Here is a 23,424-nt window from a genome sequence, read left to right as displayed (position 1 = left end):
AAACAAACAAATAAAATCATCTCGTAGAAAGGTCAAGATTTTACAAATGAACTTTTCCTTGAGATGTTTTATTTCTGTAATGGACGATTGTACTAATGAAACCTCAGTTCGAAATAGTATCTGAAAAAATAAAGTACTCTACGTGTTTATTTATTTCTTGTTTATTTTTTTGACGACCAACGTTGGTAGGTACCCTCTCTGCTGCTATTAATTTACCACCATACCAAGTTTGATGAATATTTTTCAACGCGTTCTCGCTGTCCTTTCTCCTCATCTGTTTAATCTTCATCTGAATCTTCGGAATTTGTTCTATGTTTCAAGTAATATTCAAGTTCTGATGGTGGTTTTTCTATTTTGGGATTTATGTTCTTTCTTTTTCTGTAATAGTTCATCAAACTTCGATATCGATCTCCACCGCAATTTTTACAAATCTGATATAATCCTCTAACGCCGTTGTTACATCCAACACAACTTCGTGGACCAGCATGAGGATTTTTCTTTATAAGATAATTATGTTTCTTGCAATATTCTCCACGGCATTTTTTATTACAATTGTTAGTGGTTCCTTGATGTAACCACGCACAGTTGTTCATTATATTAATGATATCTATTTAATTCAATTTAATTTTATCATCACCCCTGTTACCCAAATATTTTATCAATACCCACACGATATCTTGTTCTTGGATCATGTAAATTTATTGTTATAAATCCATGCGGAGTAGCTTGCGCTCGTGAGAAGAAATTTTTGAATTTAATTATATCCATGTCACCACCACACCAAGTTTGATGAATATTTCGCAACGTGTGTGTGTCTACGCCATTAAACACAACTAAAATGTTGCAGTTGTCTCTGATCACCTTCGGAATTTGTGTATATCGTTGAGTAACATAGATCACATCTGTATTTTTGTGTCTACCTCGGGAAAATATTCTGGCTGGATTTGATTGTTTATCTAGCATCACATCGTCGTATACAACTAAATTATTAATAAATCCGTCTATGGAATCTACGGATGGTGCTTCATCAATATCGGTTATAAACTCTATAACATCATTATCCTCATCCAGTAATCGCGCGTTTTCATTGAAATCTTTAAGTACATCATAACATCGCTGATCATCAACGGATGGTGCTACTAAATATAATTTATCCCATTTCAACCATCTCATTATCAGATTAAGTAATAATTGCGTCTTACCCGATCCAGATGGTCCTATGATAATCATTCTGATGGAGTTCGGTAGCGCAGGATGATGCTTAACTGGCTCTCGTTGCCGAGTTGCTGAGAAATCAATTATATCCATATATATTATAACATGAATTTATATTGTTTACGCTGTAGAGTTAAAACTCCAACTACTGATTTAGCCACGGTTATAACAAAAAATAAAAAAATAGCGTACGGTGGAAAATGTTCTATATGCGGTAGAAAGAAATTTTCGTTTTTACCTAATAAGCGCGGTGGTGATATTGCTAATTTGATGTCAAAGTTTCCAGGTGCTCCATGGGCTAAATACAGTGGAGAAAAACATCTACCAGGATATAATTATTGCGGTCCTGGTACTCGACTCGATATCAGGCTCGATAATCAAGATCAACCAAAACCAGGCGAGGAACCAATAAATGCTATTGATCGAGCTTGTCATGCTCATGATGTAGCTTATAAAAGTCAAAATCTACAAGATAGGCATATTGCAGATGTAAAATTAATTCATTCATTAAATTCTATAAAAAATAAAAATATTAGAGAATCATTAGCTAATTGGTTAGTAAGATCCTCGATGAAAGGTAAATTAGCGATTGGGGCTGGTAATTAATAATGGAATCAATTTATTATTCACCAGTTGGATACTGGAGAGGCAAAGCAGCAATTGGTAAACTTGCTGATGCAGCGGCGGTTAAACATTCTACTGCTAAAACGTGGTTGTCCAGGCAGGCAATATGGCAAATTTATCTACCACGTCCTAAACAAATTCAGTACGCGTATTTCGATGTCAGTGTTCCTAATGAAGTTCATCAAGCTGATATTCTGTTTTTACCGCATGATACTGTGCGTGGAAAAACGTACAAATACGCGCTAACCGTAGTTGATGTTGCAAGTAGATATAAAGAAGCAGAGCCGCTATCAGCAAAAACATCATCTGAAGTAGCCGATGCGTTTGAACGAATTTATCAACGAGGACTCGGACCACAAGGTGGTCTGCGATGGCCACAGCTACTACAGGTTGATCCTGGTAAGGAATTTCTTGGTCCAGTATCATCGTTGATGAAACAACATAATACCAAAATACGACGAGGTCATACTGCAATTCACCGTGATCAAGCAATTGTTGAGCGATTTAATCGAACACTTGCTGAACGGTTATTTGGATATCAATACGCGAGGGAATTTATTCAGGATAAAAGATCTCGCGAATGGGTGGCAAGATTACCAGGCGTGATAGCTGCATTAAATAATGAGATCACACGAACAACCAACATGAAACCCATTAGCGCGGTCACAAAAATAAATATACCAACACAACGAAAAGATGTTGGAAAACAAAAAATATTAGGTGATGTCACAGTCAGATATTTATATGAGCCTGGTGAACTTGAAGGTGGTAAAGCGAGAGAGACCGATCCTATTTGGAGTGTTACCACACACAAAATATCTACCGTGACAAGATCCACCGGGAGTAACGTAGGCGTTTCCAGACCTGCAATCTACAGATTAGATTCGGCCGCTCCTCAACGTGGATTTACACGTGAACAACTACAAATAATTCCCGCGGATACACAACTACCACCAAAATCACTCCGGTGATTTCGATCACTTAACTAGCGCCTCTACGTCGATTACACTCAAGACAGGTTAACATGGTATTTTCTCGTGTATGACCGCGACTATTATCTTTTCTATCTACGGTAAATTGTTTTGAATCATTACTCGAATACCACCATAACATTATACAATTACAACTGGTGCAATGATTATTCTGCTGCTGTTTTAACTCAATAATAAATTCAACATCAAGATCAAAGTCACGTTTATTTTTTTTATCAGATTGTTTGTATCCGATTAATTTTTTTCTTATTATATCATCATCGATGATGTTAAATTTATCAACGATTTCAGGAATTATAATTCTACGTAATTGAGATATATTTCTGACCCTCGATACCGCCAAATAAACTAAATTTGACCACTCGATGCGATCGTCTACAATCCAGACTCGTGTGTCAGAAATAGTTAATCCCTGAGACGAGTGGATTGTCATAGCGTATCCCAACATCCATGGAGATTTGTCAGCGTTTATTGCATCTTCGACCACACTGATATCAACGACGACAATATCATTTAATACGAGATTCTGTTTCCTTGACTCTGTCAAGGGTCCTGGAATATCAACATTAATATTCTGTTTTCGTGTATCTGATGGTCTATAACACAACGGTACGGGTAGTTCTGAATATTTTTCTTTATGTAGTTGAAATAACTGTTGTTGTAAAGCGTCTCTGATTATTTTTCTACTTGCTACGATCAAATCGGTGGGTCTCCATTATTTCAAAAAATCACTCATTGATGTCTCTGAGATCACTCCACGTATTATTTCACACTGAATTTTGTTTGATTGTAATCTGATTAATTTTTTAAACTCCCTCAAATTTGCATCAAGAGCTCTATGATCATCATCTATTTCTTCGTAATAATCAACGAAATTTTTTAACCAATCATGTGGAGATGGTCCAACAAAAGGCGGCGGTTGACCATGATCGCCACACATTATTATGGCGGTATTTTTTGTCAACAACCAATCAAGAAACTTTTTTAATGTATCCAATGAGACCGTACATATCTCGTCCCAAATAATTATTTTAGGTATATATTTTTCTCCCATCCGTTCAGGAGTCCATGTATCCCCGCGCCACCGAAAGAAACTATGATACGTGCACGATTGTACTTGTCGCTGTTTCATCTCACGTGCAAGTCTATGTGTGGGTGTCAGCACGATTATATCTGAATTTCTAAAAACATTAATCGTTCGAGTTGTTTTGCCGCATCCACCAGGTCCATTGAGATATACTGTCTTATATCTGGTTATTGGATCACTCAATGATGGTGCTTTCGACATTTCTGATATTTTATTACCCTCACGATAAAAATCTCTCACTGGAACATCTGCTGATTCTGTATAATTGTGTAATAGTTCCTTTTTTATTCTCCACGAACCCCATCGTTCATCATCACTTGTAAATTTCTTAACAGGTTCTAAATATTTACTTGAAATATAAAACGAGTCCGTTGCGACTCTGACTGCGGTCTCAGGAAATCTATTAATCATCGATAATAAATTTATAGAAACATAAGCCAACATGGAAGATCTTAGATGAGTATATTGTGGGGATACGTCATTTATGTAACTAACGATCGTACCCAATTTTGTTCCGTCGGATAAATAAACACTTTCTCGATTTACAAATATATTTTTCGCTGTTGTATCAGCGATTATAAAATCGTACTCGGCATCATCTAGAATTAATCGTGCGTGATGTCTTTTATAATCATATGCACCACCTTGAGTAAATTTACCTATAATTTTTCTACCGAGATCTTTTGCGGTTTTGAGTTTATTAGGAATATCATCCTTAAACTCGCTAATAACTTCAGAATCTGACATGGGCAACCAAACTTTGGTCTGTGCATGATATGATATAATTGCCTCACTGACCACCAACGATGTCAGTATCGCACAATCTAGCATATATCGCAACAAAACTATAGGTGCCCAACGTTTTTCACAAAAATGTCTACCAAACCAAACATAACAAATCTTGTGAAGATTTTCGTTAAACTCGAACGATTCAATACAGGCGAATCCAGTCAGATCAAAATCAGGTAATGGTCCATTAATTGCCACTCGCGTCATCTCGTTTGTAGGGTGACCAAATCTTTTAAAGTATACAGAACAATCTCCGTATCCTAGAAAACTTCCTGGATAACATGCAACCATATCAACCGAAATAACATCATTGTAATTGTATTTGGTATTCCATAATCCGCCATGTCCATATTCGACGCAACTTGCGCGTACGTCCTCGAGTAAATCAAATCGTGTTGGTTTCCATGAATTTCTTTCTCTGGCGAAATGAGCCGCAACAGATGGAACGGTAAAACAATTAGTTAGTAATTTGTCAGTATTTTCCGCGTGCTTGCACTGTAAAAACGTCGCAAGATTTTTCATCTCGTCATGGAGGGATTCTGTGCGATATATTTCACCGTTCGGTTTGACAAACTGATCAAATTCACCCTCCTCATTACTTTTAAATAACCATACCGATACAGGATCGGTTTTACTTATTTCTTTAATAAAATCAAACATATCTGCCCCAGAATTATCTGGGGAGTAAAATCTAACAGTTCGATCACGTGGAAATATTGTTACCGCGTTAGTCCATGCGTGCGCGTTATGATCGATAATATTTATTGGAGCTCCCTTCGATTTATATTTCGACTGGTACAGTACTTCTCCCGTTATTGTCGCCACAGTTATTGGAAATTTTAATATTTTTCCTAACTCAGCAACATCTTTTATTGTAGCACCGGTATCCTTAACTGAATCAGCCCACGAGTTTATTTTTTCACGCCTTAAATCAGTTAATCCATTTCCACGCATCGCGTTTGTAAAGTGTTCTATTACTCGTTCAGCCACACAATTTAACCTTGAAAATTTCATCGGCGCTAGTTTATCAACGTTGGGTTTTTTATTTATCTCATAAATTCCATAAATAACCGCCGTTACAGGATACGCTCGTTCATAATACGGTTTGTCAATACCCGTCAGTAGACCCGGTCTGGAATTTTTACTTAATATGATAGTTTTAGTATTACCAAGGACAGGATCATATTTATCACGGATAATCCAACTACCTGTTTCTGTTAATACAATAAATTTTACTCTGAAGAAATATTTTTGATTGCCCTCGTATTCAGCGATGTAGTTAATGATAGTTGCCGCTCGCTTGTCGTTCATTGTGGCGTCCGTGACAGCGTCCTTGACTCCGTCAGTGCGTATAATCTTGAACGTTGACCATGTATGAGATGCACCATCCGTGTAAAATTCTTTCTTGGCGTCGTGAATTTTCGAGATCAAACTTTTATTTTTCGGATCAACCAGATCTCGTACTGGCAAGTCAGAAGATAATCTGTCAAGGTTGAATTTATATTTAACAGGCCTAGTTTGGGATAATCTCTCAAACTCGTTCATATAATTAAAACAAATATTTAAATAAAGAAAATTATATATATATATATATATATATATATATATATATATATATATATATATATATATATATATATATATATATATATATATATATATATATATATACAATGTCCCAATGCAGATGGTTGATGATCGGCTCAGTAAATCGATGCAACAAATCCTGTAGAAAGGAATTTTGTTGGATGCACTCACAAAACATACGACGAGGAAGTCTAGGACCAATACCATGTCTACGGTGTGGTATTGGAGTGCGAGGAAAAACAGAATTATGTGGAAAGTGCGGCGGAAAACGGTTCAGAGAACTTAAAAGATATTATGACAAAAAAAATAATAGCGGTGAAAACGCTATAAAATCCGTGAGGGATTATATATCAAGATTTCAGACAAACAATGATTTAAACGCATAATATTATTATAATGGAGCAAAATATATTTGTCCCACATCCTGTCATAACAAACTATGAATCAAATAGTAATGGTATCATCAGACACTGCAAGTTGAAGAGACAAGTTGGTTGTATTAATAATCATGGTTATCTAAGGTTCACATGCGAGGGGGGAAAGAAACATTATCTATGTCATAGATTTACATACGAGTGTCACAAGGGTTTGATCAAAGACGGTCTTGTTATTGATCATATTGACGGGGATACTCAAAACAATAATTTATCCAATTTACAAGCTATCTCTCACAGCGAGAATAATACACGTGGAAATACAGGAAGATATAAGACAATCGGAAAGAGGGCGGTAATTTCCACAAACATAGAAACTGGCAAAGAAATTATATTTCAGTCTATGAACGCGGCTGCGACATATTTTGATATTAACTCGCGTGTGGTAAAATACGTCGCAGAAAATATAACCAGATCTACTTTCTCGAAAAAATATAAGCAGAAAATTACATTTCAGTATCAATAACTATCATCACCACATTATTAACTATCATCACCACATTGAATTAATTTTTTTAATTTATGTCACAGTAGGTCCTCCATACACTACTGAATTTTTGATTATATAAAAGGGAGATTACTTTGTAATATATAGTTTTCTTCGTAGATTTTTTATTTTTTATGATCGTAATTAGTCAGTTTAACTAATTACATCGTAATTAATTACATCGTAATTAATTACTCGTAGAAGTATTATTTATGTTTTTTAAATATTTCCCCATCATACAACATTACGAGAGATCATGACAATGTTATTGATCCGTAGGAAGCTGTGTGTAGAACAGAAACCGTTGTCATGGTAATCGACCTGCGGGTGTGTTCATGCCACTGTTATTATTGATTCTCAGTCTGCTTAGGAAAACCGCTGTTATAAATACAGAAACTGTTGTTATTGATTCTCAGTCTGCTTAGGAAAAACGCTGTTATAAATACAGAAACTGTTATTATTCAGAAACTGTTATTATTCAGAAACTGTTATTATTCAGAAACTGTTATAAATACAGAAACTGTTATTATTCAGAAACCGCTGTTATAAATACAGAAACTGTTATTATTCAGAAACTGTTATTATTCAGAAACTGTTATAAATACAGAAACTGTTATTATTCAGAAACCGCTGTTTAGTGTAAATATTGGTTCCTTAGCTATATAGCTAACTATATATTAACTTCCAAAACATATGTTCGTAACAAGGTTTGATAGCTCAATCAGTATGGTATTGGACTGTGACGCTCGCGGTCCAGGATCAAACCCCCATGGCTGACAATTTGTCGGTGGTGTACGCATAATTGCGATTTTTATAATAGTGGGGGGAACCGCAAAACCCCCCCCCCCCCCCCGCTCAGCAAAATCCCAACCACAATATTGACTTGTGGTTGATACATATTTTCGTATCACCCACTGGATTAATTATTGTGGGTGGGATTTTGCTGAGCGTACATGTTTGTACTGTCCTTAGTTAAGTTATATGTTTGTGCTGTCCTTGAAACATCCCGACGAACTCGCTAAACACTCGATATGTGTTCTAGGGATATTTTTTTTTATTTTAAAGATTCATATATTATATAATGAACCATGAAAATATCAATGATGTAATTGTTGCTATTAAAAAATTGAAAAAAGATGGAATTAATATATCTGATGAACTTAATCCTGAAAAAATAGTTTCTGACTTTGAGATTTTACAAGAACGTAAAACCCAGGGGACACACACACACTATCATCTGAATACAGGCTCATGAAACGGATTCAGGCGGCAATGTTTCAGTCGCTAGCTACCGTAGAAGATGATCATGTGAAGGAGTTCGTTCCCCTCTCTGCCGCCGTAGAAAGAATTAAATCGTTATTATCCCACGAGTATGAGGCAAAGAAAACGATTAGTACCCGTATAAGACTATTAAGAAAAATTATGTCAGAAAGTAACTTCGTTACTGGTGAAACGATCCAAAGTAACTTCGTTACTAGTGAAACGATCCAAAGTAACTTCTTTACTGGTGAAACGGTCCAGAGTAACCTCGTTACTGGTGAAACGATCCAGGGTAACTTCGTTACTGGTGATAATGAAAATGAAAGTTTTGGTAACTGGGGTCCATGTCAACGCTGACCACGTGTATTGGTAGTCAAAATCAAGAAAGTTCTAACTTTGTCAAATTGTTCCTAATAAATTTTATTTATTATAAATTAATTTTATTTATTTACTGAATTAATTTGTTTTTTTTTATTACTGAAATTTAACAAAATTGTACAAATTTCTTAATTTTGACTACCATTTACCCCATCAAAAACATAAAATTGTACAAATTTCTTAATTTGAGTACCATTTACCCCATCAAAAACATAAAATTGTACAAATTTCTTAATTTTACAAATTATTTATTTCTGAATTATTATTTTATTTCTGAATTATTATTTATTTATTTCTGAATTAATTTATTTATTTTTACTGAAATTTAACAAAATTGTACAAATTTCTTAATTTTGACTACCATTTACCCCATCAAAAACATAAAATTGTACAAATTTCTTAATTTGACTACCATTTACCCCATCAAATTTACAAAATTGTACAAATTTCTTAATTTTGACTACCATTTACCCCATCAAAAACATAAAATTGTACAAATTTCTTAATTTTACAAATTATTTATTTCTGAATTATTATTTTATTTCTGAATTATTATTTATTTATTTATAACTCTGATGGGTGAGTTGGTAAACCCTCCATTACATAAAGATCTACGATAAAAGTCTTACGACAAAAGTCTTACGACTTTACATACAGATTTATTACAAGCTCTTCTTCACGTATGTCAATTAAGCGATTAAGGTGGTCTGTGAGTTTAAAATTGATTCGTGTTAACATATTATTGTGACACCGTAAATACACAGGATTAGTTGGTTCTTGCACGATTAAACTTCCAGGGGGAACTTGTGGTGTGAACGTGTACAGGATGTATCCTTGTTGAGCCTGATTTGATCTTCCGAGATCTATTTGATAGCTGCCATCGATTACGTCACAAACCAGATTGACCGCGACAGTCGGTGTTATATTAACGATCCCCGGAGATACGTGTCTTCCACCGCCGTGTGGATCATTATCATGTCTAAGAACAGCTGCTGGTGGAATTAATTTTCTCCATGCATGGAGTATTTTAGGAAAAAACTCATCAATGACATCATTGATAGATTTTCTTAACTCGGTTACACTATACCCGGGTAATTTATAATTTGGTACATCGGCTTCTGTTAATTTATATTTTTCTAACCATCTTTTTGCATCATATCCTTCAAATGATTCTAAACTAACCATCGCTTGAACTATTCGGTTATTAAAATATTCCATATCTGATATAAGCTGATTTAATATTTCCACACGCGTGATGATTTTTTCACGCGATGACGCTGATATGTCAAAAATATGTTCGTTAAAATATTGATTTAGTTGATCTAGTTGTTTTTTTACATTCTTGATTGATTTCCTGAAAATATTCAACAATACTACTTCGACGAAGACTAAAACTATTTGCTTCTTCCCCGGAATTGTTAAAAGCCCATAACTCATCATAACTGAGAACGAAAAACCTGCTGAGCATCGATTTACCTTTTAAAATACGTAGTTTTTCCCCGTATGATGGATTAATTTCATGATATGATTGTCTATCCGTGACATAATCAGACTTTTTCGGCTCTGGTGGTATCGGTGTTATCGGTGGTGATATTTCAGGCCATCCTAGCACGGATCTTATCGTGGATTGATAAATATCAACGGCATAATCAGGCGAGTTTATTTCAATCGTCGAGGACAGGGTGGGTTCATGAACATTAATTGATATTTTTGATTCTTTTCCCGTTATTGATTTTATTCTACGCGCAAATTCCTCACTGATCTCTTCAATCTCGTAACTGCCAATTGGTATACCAACAACAACCCAGTCAGGTGTTCCATCGGGTTTGTTGTTGTTAGCAAATACGAGCGAATTATTTGCTGGTGTACCATTAAATGATTTTGATCTGATATTTGGCCAGCTGTAATATACTCGTAATTGTGCTAGTGCTATTTCTTTTACTGGAATTGCAGTGGGAAAATTAACACTAAATTCAGGATTAATTGAACTTACCGAGATCATCGTTATCTTTAGCGGAGTTGTGTTGGTCACGATCTGCTGGAGTAATTCTGTCATTATTGATACTTGTATCTTTAATACCTTCGTCGTATATTTTGGTTATCATTGAAAATTCGAAATCAGATATAATTCCATCACTGAGACTCGCTGATAACAACGAGGATAATTTCGAGTATGCTACCGTCGCTGTATGTAATTTTATTTTGTAATCGGATAATTTTTCGTTCGTACAAGTACATATTTTTTTTGTGATGATATTAAGCACACCTGCAATAGTTGTTGCTGCTGAAATACAAATAGTTACAGCTACTGGTGCCATCGTTGTCAACGCTGATAATATTACACCGGTTCCAGCAACAACAGCGGATACTGAATAAACAATCACATCAACGATAACCAATCGTCGTCGATATTTTTTTACTTTTACTGTATATTGATCAACTTGATCTTTTAGCGCCGCCTGCCATTCACGTGCTTGATTGTACCTGTATTGTGCACCGTCCATATATATTTTTATGCAGTAACCAATTGAGGTGTTTCAGCTACAAATTCCAAACACCACCAGAAGGATGTTGCGGTTAATTTCTTATCATCTGCTTCCAGAATAAATATTTCTTCGGTTCCGCTATTTAATACAACAGATACAACCCCGGAAAACCTGTCGGTGGAATGACGCCATGGAAACGTTGTAAATATTTCAAATTTTGCAGCACTAAACACAGACAACCTGTACACGCCAGTGACTGTTGCGGTATATTTGATAGTATTATTTTGCTGCGACCATGTTGCAAATCCCGATGATACCGTGCATACGATGTTTATGATATGCCCGGGAGTTATTCCAGCTGGAATTTTAATCAAATTGGTTTTGCTGACAATCTCAGGAATTCCCGCTACGACGTCTTGCTGTTTTTGTTTGATCGTGTCTAGGTCAGTTTTGATATCAACGAGTTTCATGTCAATGGCGCGTGGAGTACCGAAGAATTTATCTATGGCATCATCGATTTTTTGAAAATTTCTTCGAAATCTTCCAAAAGCTCCTGCGTGAACGTCATACTCGGCCCGTAACGTGGATAATTTACCGTCTACGGTGCCATAGTTGACGTCGACGTATTTTTTTGTTGCTGCGTCTTCGTCAGATGTTGGATCTCTTAAAACTACTATTTTGTTCCCGTTCATGCTAAGTTCACCCATCATTGTGTCACCGGTGTTTCTCACGCGATTAGCAACACTTTTTGCAATTTCATCTCTGATGGTTTTAAGTGACATACTTGAATCTCTGATTCTACCACCGTCAGTAAACACGGGAATATTATCTGTAACTGCACCAAGTACTCGCCTGACTATATCATTCCATTTGATATTGCTGGTTTTTAGTTTACCATATCGATCTTGAAAAATAACAACTTCATCTGGGTCAACTCCAGCCAGGTTCATGATATCAGCGAGGTCATCCTTAGTCACATACTTCGACAGATCAACGTCGCCGGACTTTTTCTTAACGCGTGAAGAAGATCTTCCGTAAATGTCAACCATTATATAAGATCCTTCGGATCTAAGATCTGTTTAAAACGCCTTACGCGCAACATATCGGTTGCTTGTATAATCGTGCACGACTTTATGTGGCGGCCTGGATGATTTTGATATAGCGTCGAGTACATTAATTACTTCACGGCCACATATTGGCGGATCTGTCATTGTTTGTGTGGGTAGCGTTGAATACCAAACTTTACAACCAGAGGTTGTTGCGTGGAGTGGTGCGACATACTTGATAAATTCAACAGGTGGAGCTAACCCGTACGAATCAAAATAAACAATTCCACGTGGATCAACCGCGTATGATACCCAATGAGTACCGGGTCCGGAACGTTTGTCAAGATTAATAATACCTGTTTCTAGTTTGTTTGGTTGTTTCGGTAATTGATCTCGCATAAAAACACCTCTAAAGGCAGATATTTTTAATTTTTTAGCGGCATTAAGTAAATCAAAATTTGATGCTGGAACGTCTAACGAAATGATCCTGGAAGCCTTAGGCCTCTCCCCCAACGAGATCCTGGCAATCTTAAGCCGCGTCCCTTTTTTTTGTATCCTTGCCCTGTTGCTTTCTTTAGTGCCATTCCAGCGGCTGTTCCAACAGCACCTAACGCGGCCGCTTTTGCTACGGCTGGAGCAGCTGCAGCTATTAATGCCGGAATGGCCGCAAGTAGTGGAAATATACCACCGGTTTTAACCATGTCTTTGATGGCGCTCGGGGAGAGATGGAATTGAACTCCAGTTTTTTATTCTAGGGCTTTATTGAAATGTTTAATCTGATTATTTGTCAACGATAATTTGTTTGGACCACCACTAATATGATCTCGTTTTAGTGATATTTTAGTTCCGCATTTGTTGGCGGTTTTTGATTGAAGCTTTTTTACCTGACCGGGGGTCAGAGTAACATTAACATGACTATACGACATTTTTATATAAATAATATTTTTCTAAATAACACGATTAAATATTTTCCACCGGTGCATCAACGACCCTCATTCGACCACTGCCACCTTCAAGTAACATGGCTTGTCGCTAAGTACGACAGCGATCGCTCTGTAGAAGCCGGGAACAATTGGTGGACCGGGTATATCAGGAGGAGGGTTAGTAACATGAGCTCGAAAGTGTATATCAACAACAGATTGTTTAGATAAATCAAGATGTTCTAGTGAAAAATAATAAATCGGATATAGACCTGTAAAATCTAGTTGTGATATTTGCAAACCGGTATCTATATTTTGATCACGTCCCATGAATGACATTAAACGATGATATGCACGCGCTACATGATTTTGATCAAAATTTAGTTGTATATCCTCGGCTGGTTCTTGATGTCCATTTATCCGTAAGGAAACTTCATTAACTCCAAGGTTATCAAATATCATATGTGAACGTTCTTGATTATTTATCCGGTTAATATTTTGCAATGCAATAAAAATATGTCGTGGTGCAGAAACACCCTGTTGTGATGCTATATGCCATGTAAATAAACCATTAATATTGCTTTGAGCAGCATCTGTGGTTACTGTTAACCATGATAGCAATGATTTACCGCCTTGATCCATAAAAGATAGTAATTTTTGTTCCTCAGTAATAGATGGAGTCATTACTGGCATCCATAGTGAAAGTTTTGACATATTTACTTTACCATCAGCAACACCAGCACCTCGCCAGATTGCATCATTATCATCACCTTTTCTTACGAGCACAATTGTGTGTTTAGCTCCAAAGATGACTTTTCTAACATTTCTGCAGAATCCAAAGATGTGAGATAATGGAATTGCACACGAAAAATTTCTATTATCTCCCGACAGCGCCGCCCGGCGTGTTGCAAATCCCAGGTTGTAAGTCGCATTAACACTTTTTATAATATCAAAATCAGCACCTGGTCTGTCTGCGTGCTCAAAATCAGCTGGTTGTGGATTAACTGCAGTATTTTGTGGTGCTAGTACTTTGGTATACTGAACATGATCAGCGTTGTTGGTAATATCCTTAGCAAACATCATTGTTGGACCGGCTGATCTTGTAAAGTCGTCAGAATATCTCGCCAGACCAATTATTGTTGTAGCAACGTCGACATCATTCTGAACTGATTCAATATTTTTTCCATCAATCATATATGTGGCGCCACTAAATAATGCCATGATCCCGTTGTTGACAAAACCAACACGCAAATTAGCAGCATATGCCGTATTAGCTACAACATTCGTTACAAGTCTACCTTCTACTTCAATAAACGCTTCAGCGGGCAAGAAATATCTACTTGTATCATGAACCTGTAATTCGATTCTCCCTCGCTGATTTGGTAGTCTTACGTCATAAGAATAAAATTGATAATCACGTACCGACTCGTACTTAAGGACAGGTGCCTCCATATCAAATGCTGGGTCTGATTCGCGCCTGAACATTTTTATTATAGTTACCATTTTTCAAATGATGATCATCGTCGACGAAGACCGCTCCCTGCTATTAAATTTGCTGTTATATTTTTTTCTGCTTCTTCAGATATCGCCGCTAGTTTTTGATTTGCAGCCTGATTTATTATTTTACTTACGTCTGCGGGCATCACCTCAGTACTTGCCAGTTTCACCGGTGATTGTTGTTTTCGTCGCAATAATCGTGCTAATCTTTCTTTGATCGCCGAGAACGCCTTACCAGCAACATTGACAATTGCACCAGGAGCTTTATCACGAACAATATCAATAGCCTTCATCGATAATTGTTTTGCAATTGGTGCTACTTTTGGAGCTATCCTTGTAAATAATCCCTGAATAACATCACCAAGTCCATTTCCGTAAATAACACTATAGATTGGTAATCGTGAGTTTACCGCTCTAACCTGTGTGGGTTTACGATGATTATTATGTATTATCATCTTATTTTATTTACCATTTATCTAACAACTAGTCATCAACGAGCTCATCGATAAGTTCTCGGTAAACGCCAATATCCATGATACCACCTTGAAATAGTCGCCGACAAATATCAGCTGCTTCATTGGTTATTTCTGGTGAATTATTTCCAGCTCGTTTTCCTCCTATGAGAACTTCTAACCGTGATACGTCATTGATGATATTATCAGGACATAAACCATGTCCTGTTTTAGGTTCATCTTGAGGTGTTTTAAATACTGGTGGTTGCATTACCGGAGTAAGTACTTCAGTGGTGACCGGGGGTGAGTCACCTTCTCGAAATCCATGTGGTGAATCTGTCGGTGTAAATGTTACATCCGGTGCAGAAATTTTACGTAAAGGTGAAGAAATTTTCTTCGAGGAGTATGATTTAAGTGACTCTTTAGCCTTTTTAATTTCCGACTTCAACCTTTGCTGCGGCGAAGAAGATTGCTGTTGTTCTATTTGTTGCAGAGGTGGAGGAAGCTGATACTGGGAGGACTCTCCTTGTCCTAGTTGTTCCCGTCTCTCTCTAAGTCTATTTACTTCTTCATTAAATCTTTCAAATTCTGGACCTCTAGCTTGTTTTTTATTGTAATATACGCGATATATCCATTTAATGAAATTATCATTACTTGTTTTTTCATGAGAGGGTTTTAAAAAATTAGATTTATTAGATATATTATCTAATGTCATCTCAGGTAATTTCTCTCTTTCAATATTTCTAATTTCCTCAACAACTCCTTCGTTAAATCTTGCAGTTAATTTTAAGCTCTCTCCTCCTGATTTGGATTTAGATGCAAGTTTTTTTCTCACATCGGCGACTTCAGTACGAAGTTCTCCAATACCTTCAAGTATTTCCTCACCAACAGGTGGAGGTTGAGCCGCAGCTATGTCAGTTGGAAGGTCTCGTAAAATCTTCTTTGCCTGTTTAGTTCTTCTTGCTATTTTTTCTGATACCGGAAGAAGATCTTCTTTGATGACAGTTGCAACTTTCTCAGTAGCTGCAGTGACGGGTTTAAACAGTTTTTTAGTGTCTTCTTCATACTCAACTTTTGCTTCTTGCTGCGCTTGCAGATTTTTTCTGAATGAGTCTTTGACAGGAAGAAATTTTTTAATTGCTTCTAATCGTTCTCGAGCTGTTCTTGCAGCATGAGATTCTGGATGTATCATTTTATTATAACATAATAATTTGATTAATATCAGCAGAAGAGGAGCAGCAGAGAGGGTACCTACCAACGTTGGTCGTCAAAAAAATAAACAAGAAATAAATAAACACGTAGAGTACTTTATTTTTTCAGATACTATTTCGAACTGAGGTTTTATTAGTACAATCGGTCATTGCAGAAATAAAACATCTCAAGGAAAAGTTCATTTGTAAAATCTTGACCTTTCTACGAGATGTTTTATTTGTTTGTTTTATTTGTTTTGTCGGAATTCTATGGTCTGTTCACCCTCTCTGCTGCTGAGGTACATTACTATCATCAAGAGTTGAAACTGAGGTAAACTATAATATTGTAATAAGTTAGCCGTTTCTTTTTCAATATATTGCTTTTTAGCCTAATTTTTCGTGTGGTTTACTTTATTCCCGATTTGCTTGAATTTGTCCCAATCGATTGGCCTATCACGGTTGATGACAAATTTGCGTGCCCTGTCCCTTTTTATTATCATTATTCCTCAGTTGCTGATGAAATGCATCACCCACGACCAATGTTATCACTGTTATCGTGGCGGCCCTGAAACCAGTGATAACTGTTTAGACCATATTGAAATAAATATGGTTTAAACTGTTATCACTGGTTTCAGGCCCTCCACGGTAGATGGAACAATAGAATTCAAGAAGTTTGTAGTGTTCAGTGCGTCCACGATAGCCTTAGTTAAATCCAGATGTTACACATGTACCCTCGGCAATAAGGGTTGATTGTTCCATTGTAGATGCGTCGTTTGGATAATCCATATTTGCCACTATTACGCTTACAGCCAGGAAAGCAGACAAGGGAGTCCCTGCTGCTTGTACTCAGTGGTCGCTTACGATCTAGATCAAAATCCATGAACAGAGCGGAGCATGAAAAAAATAAACCACTCAAAAGATAGCAGACCTGATCAAAATTGTTTAAAAATCATACACATCCAACATTAACAAATTGGAAACTGAATTACACCAAACCCGGTTGTTTTCTCATCGATTTTCACTCCTGTTTGCACGCCGCCGCCATGTTGAGCTAACTTTTTCAGTGCTTAGGGTCTGTGAATTTTGTTAGTATATTAATGTCATTTTGTTTTTCAAAAGGGGACACCCATAACTGTATTGAAAGAAAAACCTTTTCGTACCTTTCATTTAAAGTTTGTTTAACAGCGTATGTACGCCTTTTCAAAAATGAAAGTACTTTATATTGTCCCAAACACGTACATATTCCACACGTATATAATAGGAAAAAATCGTTGGTTTAACTTGGTTTTAAACATATTTATTACGTGTATTAGAGAAGCTAAAGCACTCTTCCAACTTAGAATAACCTTTCCTGTAACAGCTTAGAATAGCCTTTCCTGTAACATCTTAAAATAGCCTTTCCTGCAACAAATTAGAATAGCCTTTCCTGTAACAAATTATAATAGTCTTAACTGAAATAAATTAGAATAGTCTTTCCTGTAATAAATTAGAATAGTCTTTCCTATAACAAATTAGAATAGCCTTTCCTGTAACAAATTAGAATAGCTTTTCCTGTAACAAATTAGAATAACCTCTCCTGTAACACATACAAAACACACAATAATTCCTGCATCATACGAAACTTACAAAGAAAATGTAAATAATATTGGAATGAATGTAAGAACTAGTATTATGTCACTTGTTAGGCTTGAATAAACAGTTACACACGAAAGCGTGAAAACAACAAGCTTAGTAGTCCAAATAACAAAATGTTCTACTGATTTCACGTTCGAATCCCGACGAAGAATCCAAGATGGAAGACGATGACGTATGCTACAATCTGTAGTGTTAAAGTCTACAGTTCCTTGTAGAAATAAAAATTATCACTCCGGTTTCTGATAGCTGAATAAATTTTTATAACAAAAAAAAAAAAAACTGTCCTTGTTCCACAATATTACATGAGCACACGTATTTTCCAGAATAATAACAGAATTAATCCTTTTGAATCCAAGTAATTTGAAATAACTCCAAACATCACAACAAACAACAAACAGATTAACAGCCCAGCTTCTGCTGAGATTAATTCTCCAAAACATGGGTTATATGGGCTTTCTAAGACGTAAACAAGGGTCACGTGATCATCTTCTGGAAGTTTATCGAAGCAAACACTTGTTACAGATCACGTTTACCCAGTGTGACCCTGACGAAAACCAACCAATTTTACTCTAAGAAATAAAATAAAAATAAAAATTGTTTGTATCTTAAAGACAAGGTCCCATCATGACCTTGGAAACGACAATCATTTTAAAATAAAATAGAACTTGTTTACGAAGGTTGCTACAAATTCTGCAAAAAGGACAGGATTTAGATCAACACCTGGTGTTTTTATATTAACAGTCACGGTCATATTATTTTCTAAAAAATGTATCATCTCTAGCGAATAAATTTACATTACAATATCATGTAATGAAAAATAATAAAAAAAATAAAACTAACGAATATTTAAATTTAAATAAATATATATTAAATCAGATGTAATTAAATCAAATATACATAACACTATAATGATCAAAGCAGTCTTTGTTTGTGGTGCGAGATTATAAGGGAATAAAGAAAGACGAGGCCCATGTGAGAACAGGTCACAAACAAATTTCTAGATACATATATATAAATATGTGAGCATGCCTGTACGAGAAAAGTAATTATATTAGAAATGTTGCATAATAACTTAAAATACATGTAAACACACACGCACAAACGCACCCCCATATATATTTATATTACACGTGTAGACATATATATATATATATATATATATATATATATATATATATATATATATATATATATATATATATATATATATCAACATGGTATACACACGCAGACATGCATACAGATATATAGACACGTTATACACACGTAGACATGCATACAGAGAGAGAGAGAGACGTTATACACACGTAGACATGCATACAGATATATAGACATGTTATACACACGTAGACATGAAGATATATACAAATGTTATACACACGTCGGCCTACTTATTTATGTGCACACACACACAAATGCACATAATTTTTACACACGTACATGTATATGCACACGTGCACATATATGCCTGCATAAGCATGCATACTTACAGCTATGTGTACTGTGCTTAGTCAATAAATAATAAACTTTGGTGATTGAATGTTTATGGATACGTGCAGAGTTTTCTACTACTGAACGTTAAGTCAATTTACAATTATTCATAATGATGTAACCAGAATGCATAAGACTGTATATGACTGAGATTGCGACAATTATTAAAATCAGATGTTCACTGTCGTACTAGTCCGAGTTTCCTCTGACCCTTTCCACGACATTTTTGATATTTGGACATTTATATTAAAGCACGTACACCCCAACATAAATATCCGAAAATCAAAACTGGGGTGACAAGGGTCAGAGGAAACTCGGACTACTATCGTACGTGACGGAAGTCACACTGGTCATGTAGGCATTTCAGCACCGACTATTTCAGTAATGAGTGTCATTTTGTTTAGAATTTGACCTTTAAGTGGCAAGCATTCACTTCATTTGGATTCCTGTACATTCACATTCCTTAGGAAGGCCATTATTTAAACGCCCCGAGAGGTGCATACGGCAAAATCAATGTTAAAGTACGAAGGCATTTTCGGACGAAATGAACCTAAAGGTTTGATATAGAACAATCCAGATTGAATATCGCTCGCTGTGATGTTTCAGTGAAAGCTACGAACATTGATAAACAAATTCGTACTACCCTCGATTGTGAAGATTGCAATCAACGCGCTCTTATTTTGACCCAAGCTTAGTAAATGGCCATCATTGTAAAAGTCCATAGCGATATATATTTTTCGTCCGGAAGTATCTTAGTGACAGTTAAGGTACAGCTCATTCAATAATCAGGATTAAATAGACTTTGGTTAAAGAAAAATAGTGCTAAATTTTAAAAGAATAATTTTATATTTAATTTAAAATAATTAAATGTGCATACATGACCGTGTGGCTTCTATCACAGGGGTATGACGTTGTATCAGTCAAGTACGGCGAAATCTCTGACAACAAGAAATCACTTTATCGGTAATATAAGTGTTCATTTATATTACCGATAGGGTGATTTCATGTTGTAGAGATAGCAATTGAGGAATGGTCCACTTAGGCCAACAGTGTTGGATGAGTGTTATTGACGTCAGGAAAAATACTTGTTGAACGTTACTGGGTTTTTTTTGTACAATTATTTTTAATATTATCTATTATTATATTCACTAAAGTCACCCCATCCCTACCCCAACACACACTCCGCAATGTACTCCCATACTGGTTTGACACAAACTTCAACGTGTAAGGGAAAGTAAAGTTTTATTTTTTTTATCTACTTTCGAACATGAAAGCAACTGAGAGCTTCATTAATTATATTTTGAAATCAATTTCTAAAATTATTTGATTCTTTTAAGATTAAACCTATTTTAATAAATGATATACACAAGTGTCTATTGCATCTTGCTATTCCAGAGAAACACACTTATCATGCGTTGATCATGCGCTTAGTCATAGCACGTGACCAGACGAAGGCTGGGCAGGTCCACGGACTTCGATCGAGAGGTTAGCTATTTCTAGAATACTTAACAAGTATAATAGACATTGGCCTTGATAATCAGTACACTTCGAATGTTAGAACTGACACAGTCACTTCTAAGGTAAGTTGGTTAGGATATGTGTTTGTTTCTTTGTTATTTGGGAAATATATTATTCTTAGTTTGCCCAGAATCAAGTGATTTGCCATTTGGTACCATCGTAAATGTTATTTCTCGTGATGTTATGACGTATGTACTACTTTGAGCAAGATGACGGACAACGCGGAAATGTGCCCTGAATTCTACTGTATACAGTACTGTTCTAGAATATTTATTTGAAAGGGATCGAAATATTAACGCCACAGTATGACTTACCTCAGTTAATCATGACCTGAGATACAATACGTCATCTTTAAATATGAGTTTCGTTGTCTGCAACGTTATGATTGTTGACCTTGTTGTACAGAAGTCGATTTGATAGGTGTGTCTGCTAGATTAATGACTTATCGTCATTGGTTTGGTTTTGTGGGGTTTAACATTTTCACCACACGATACATGCATTTAGACCTACAATGTAAAACGTATACTCGGACATTTATGTTTTTGTACCCCTAAATTAGTCCTACAACTCATCACCCATTTTTTATTGGGTGGGGTGGGGGTGATGGATATTACAACCTAACTAACGGCGCTGTGTAGCGTGTTGTGATGTCGACTAACAGTGTAATGAAAGTAAAATTTTCAGGAATATCACATACAACTGGCAACCAATAATAATGCTTTTCTACAAAGCAAAGTTATAATGTTTTGGCAGACTTTACTTACCGTGGTGTCTTTTCTCTAATAAATTACATTTCTTACAAAAGAAATGGACCCGTTATCAGGTTTTTTTGGCCTAAATTTCAGTTGGCTGGAAAGCCGTGAATGCCAAAATCAGGTTACATTGAAACATTCTTTTATTCTTTAACGAAACAAATAAAATTATATGCTGCCTATTGGAACTGTATGCAACATTTAAGTTCGTTCAAGAAACATATCCCCCACATGAACCTATTTGAACATACTTCAGCGTACCTCAACTACCATCACATTGCAACAAATTCAAATGTATGTTGATGGAACATGAAAATGCGTTCATTTGTTAGTGTCATATTGATTCCACCAGGATAAAGACAGCACATTAAGTGTATTAATTACACATAAATTAGTGGAAGAGTGTCGATATAGGCTGCCAAGTGTGAGATAGTCCTGAAAACATGACCACTTGTTCCGATGTCAACCGACATCAGAACATGCTATGGGTTGTTTCAGACGTCACGAGTGAGTACGCAGATACCCACAATGCAATGCATATATGCACACCTTGTGCCACCAGTTTGAGTCACTAACAAACCTTTTGTCAACATTAGTCATCATGTATATTCAAGATAATAATCTGATTTAACTGTCGATAATATGACATTTACTTCATCGAAATGATTCATAGATTATGCTTCAAATTAAGTGCCCTATAGCACGAAAATAAAAAAGCTGGAAGTTCCCTTGCTTATATTGAAAGAATGAATAGTGAATTTGAACTGTAGTCGTGTATATTGCTATTGAATAGAATTGAAGTGAGTTTTTTTTTTTTTACAAAGACAATATTGACATTTTTAAAAAGTGTTTTGTATCATATCCCTAAACTTGTCATCTTGAAAGAGCATTTTCAGACAATGATTTTCGGGATACAAATATCAGTTATGAATTAGAATTTCATATGTGTTTTATGCCAGAACTTTTATGTTCAAATACTTTTTCCGACAACAGGTGTTTGTGCCAAAGACAGTTGACGAACCAATTTAATTAGTATGGTCAGTTATTGTATCTTTCGTGGAGATGAACATAGGATGATATAGAATGAAAGCAATAACTATTCAGAGATGTTTCATCTTCAGTGTATTCAAATGAAACACATGCCTAACAGAACATGACTTTGTGTCAAATGTCAAAACGAATTATTCCAGAAATACTTTTAGAAATATGAAATTGTATATTAACAGTTAGCCTTTTAACTTGAAACGATAACAAGATGATTGATTTCAGCCCATGAAAATTGAAAATCATCACATTTTAAAGGTTTTACTTCTCGTGCGGTTGACATGCTACGCGCCTTCATAATTATGCGTGAAGAACAATGTTATTAGGTGTAGGTTTGCAGGGCTATGGACTCGAAATGGCGGATATGGAAGTATACACGTCTTGTGAAGTCATGTGAAAACAACTGATACAAGGCCATTTGGGAGTAAGACAGAGCACTGAAACAAAAACAACACATGCTATATCTTTCATTGTAGGACTACCCAAAAACGTAAATATTAGGGTAGAATCTTGCATTGTATATATTGTATGTACATGGAC

General features: G+C 35.8%; 1 protein-coding gene and 1 long non-coding RNA gene across 4 annotated transcripts in view; both read left to right on the top strand.

Annotated features, from left to right (window-relative positions):
- The window catches only part of LOC149802022 (uncharacterized), a 32,872-nt gene extending 16,097 nt beyond the window's left edge, over positions 1–16,775 (top strand). The window contains exon 3 of the long non-coding RNA XR_016420493.1: positions 16,744–16,775. This is a non-coding gene — a long non-coding RNA (uncharacterized LOC149802022). The remainder of the gene's footprint in view (positions 1–16,743) is intronic.
- A 4,239-nt stretch (positions 16,776–21,014) lies between these two features.
- The window catches only part of LOC149802020 (perilipin-2-like), a 48,831-nt gene continuing 46,421 nt past the window's right edge, over positions 21,015–23,424 (top strand). For 2 of the 3 annotated variants that reach the window (XM_089956415.1, XM_089956416.1), the window contains exon 1: positions 21,015–21,150. In XM_089956415.1, coding sequence (XP_089812541.1) covers positions 21,122–21,150 — 29 coding nt within the window. In that variant the 5' untranslated portion in view covers positions 21,015–21,121. The remainder of the gene's footprint in view (positions 21,151–23,424) is intronic. The other variant, XM_089956418.1, reaches the window with a different exon arrangement.

Source organism: Sinohyriopsis cumingii, chromosome 4 (genome assembly GCF_028554795.1).
Source record: "Sinohyriopsis cumingii isolate HCF-2022 chromosome 4, ASM2855479v2, whole genome shotgun sequence".
Classification (NCBI taxonomy): Eukaryota; Metazoa; Mollusca; class Bivalvia; order Unionida; family Unionidae; genus Sinohyriopsis; species Sinohyriopsis cumingii.
The sequence above is the reverse complement of the archived record's forward strand: the minus strand, read 5'-3'. Positions and strand labels throughout refer to the sequence as shown.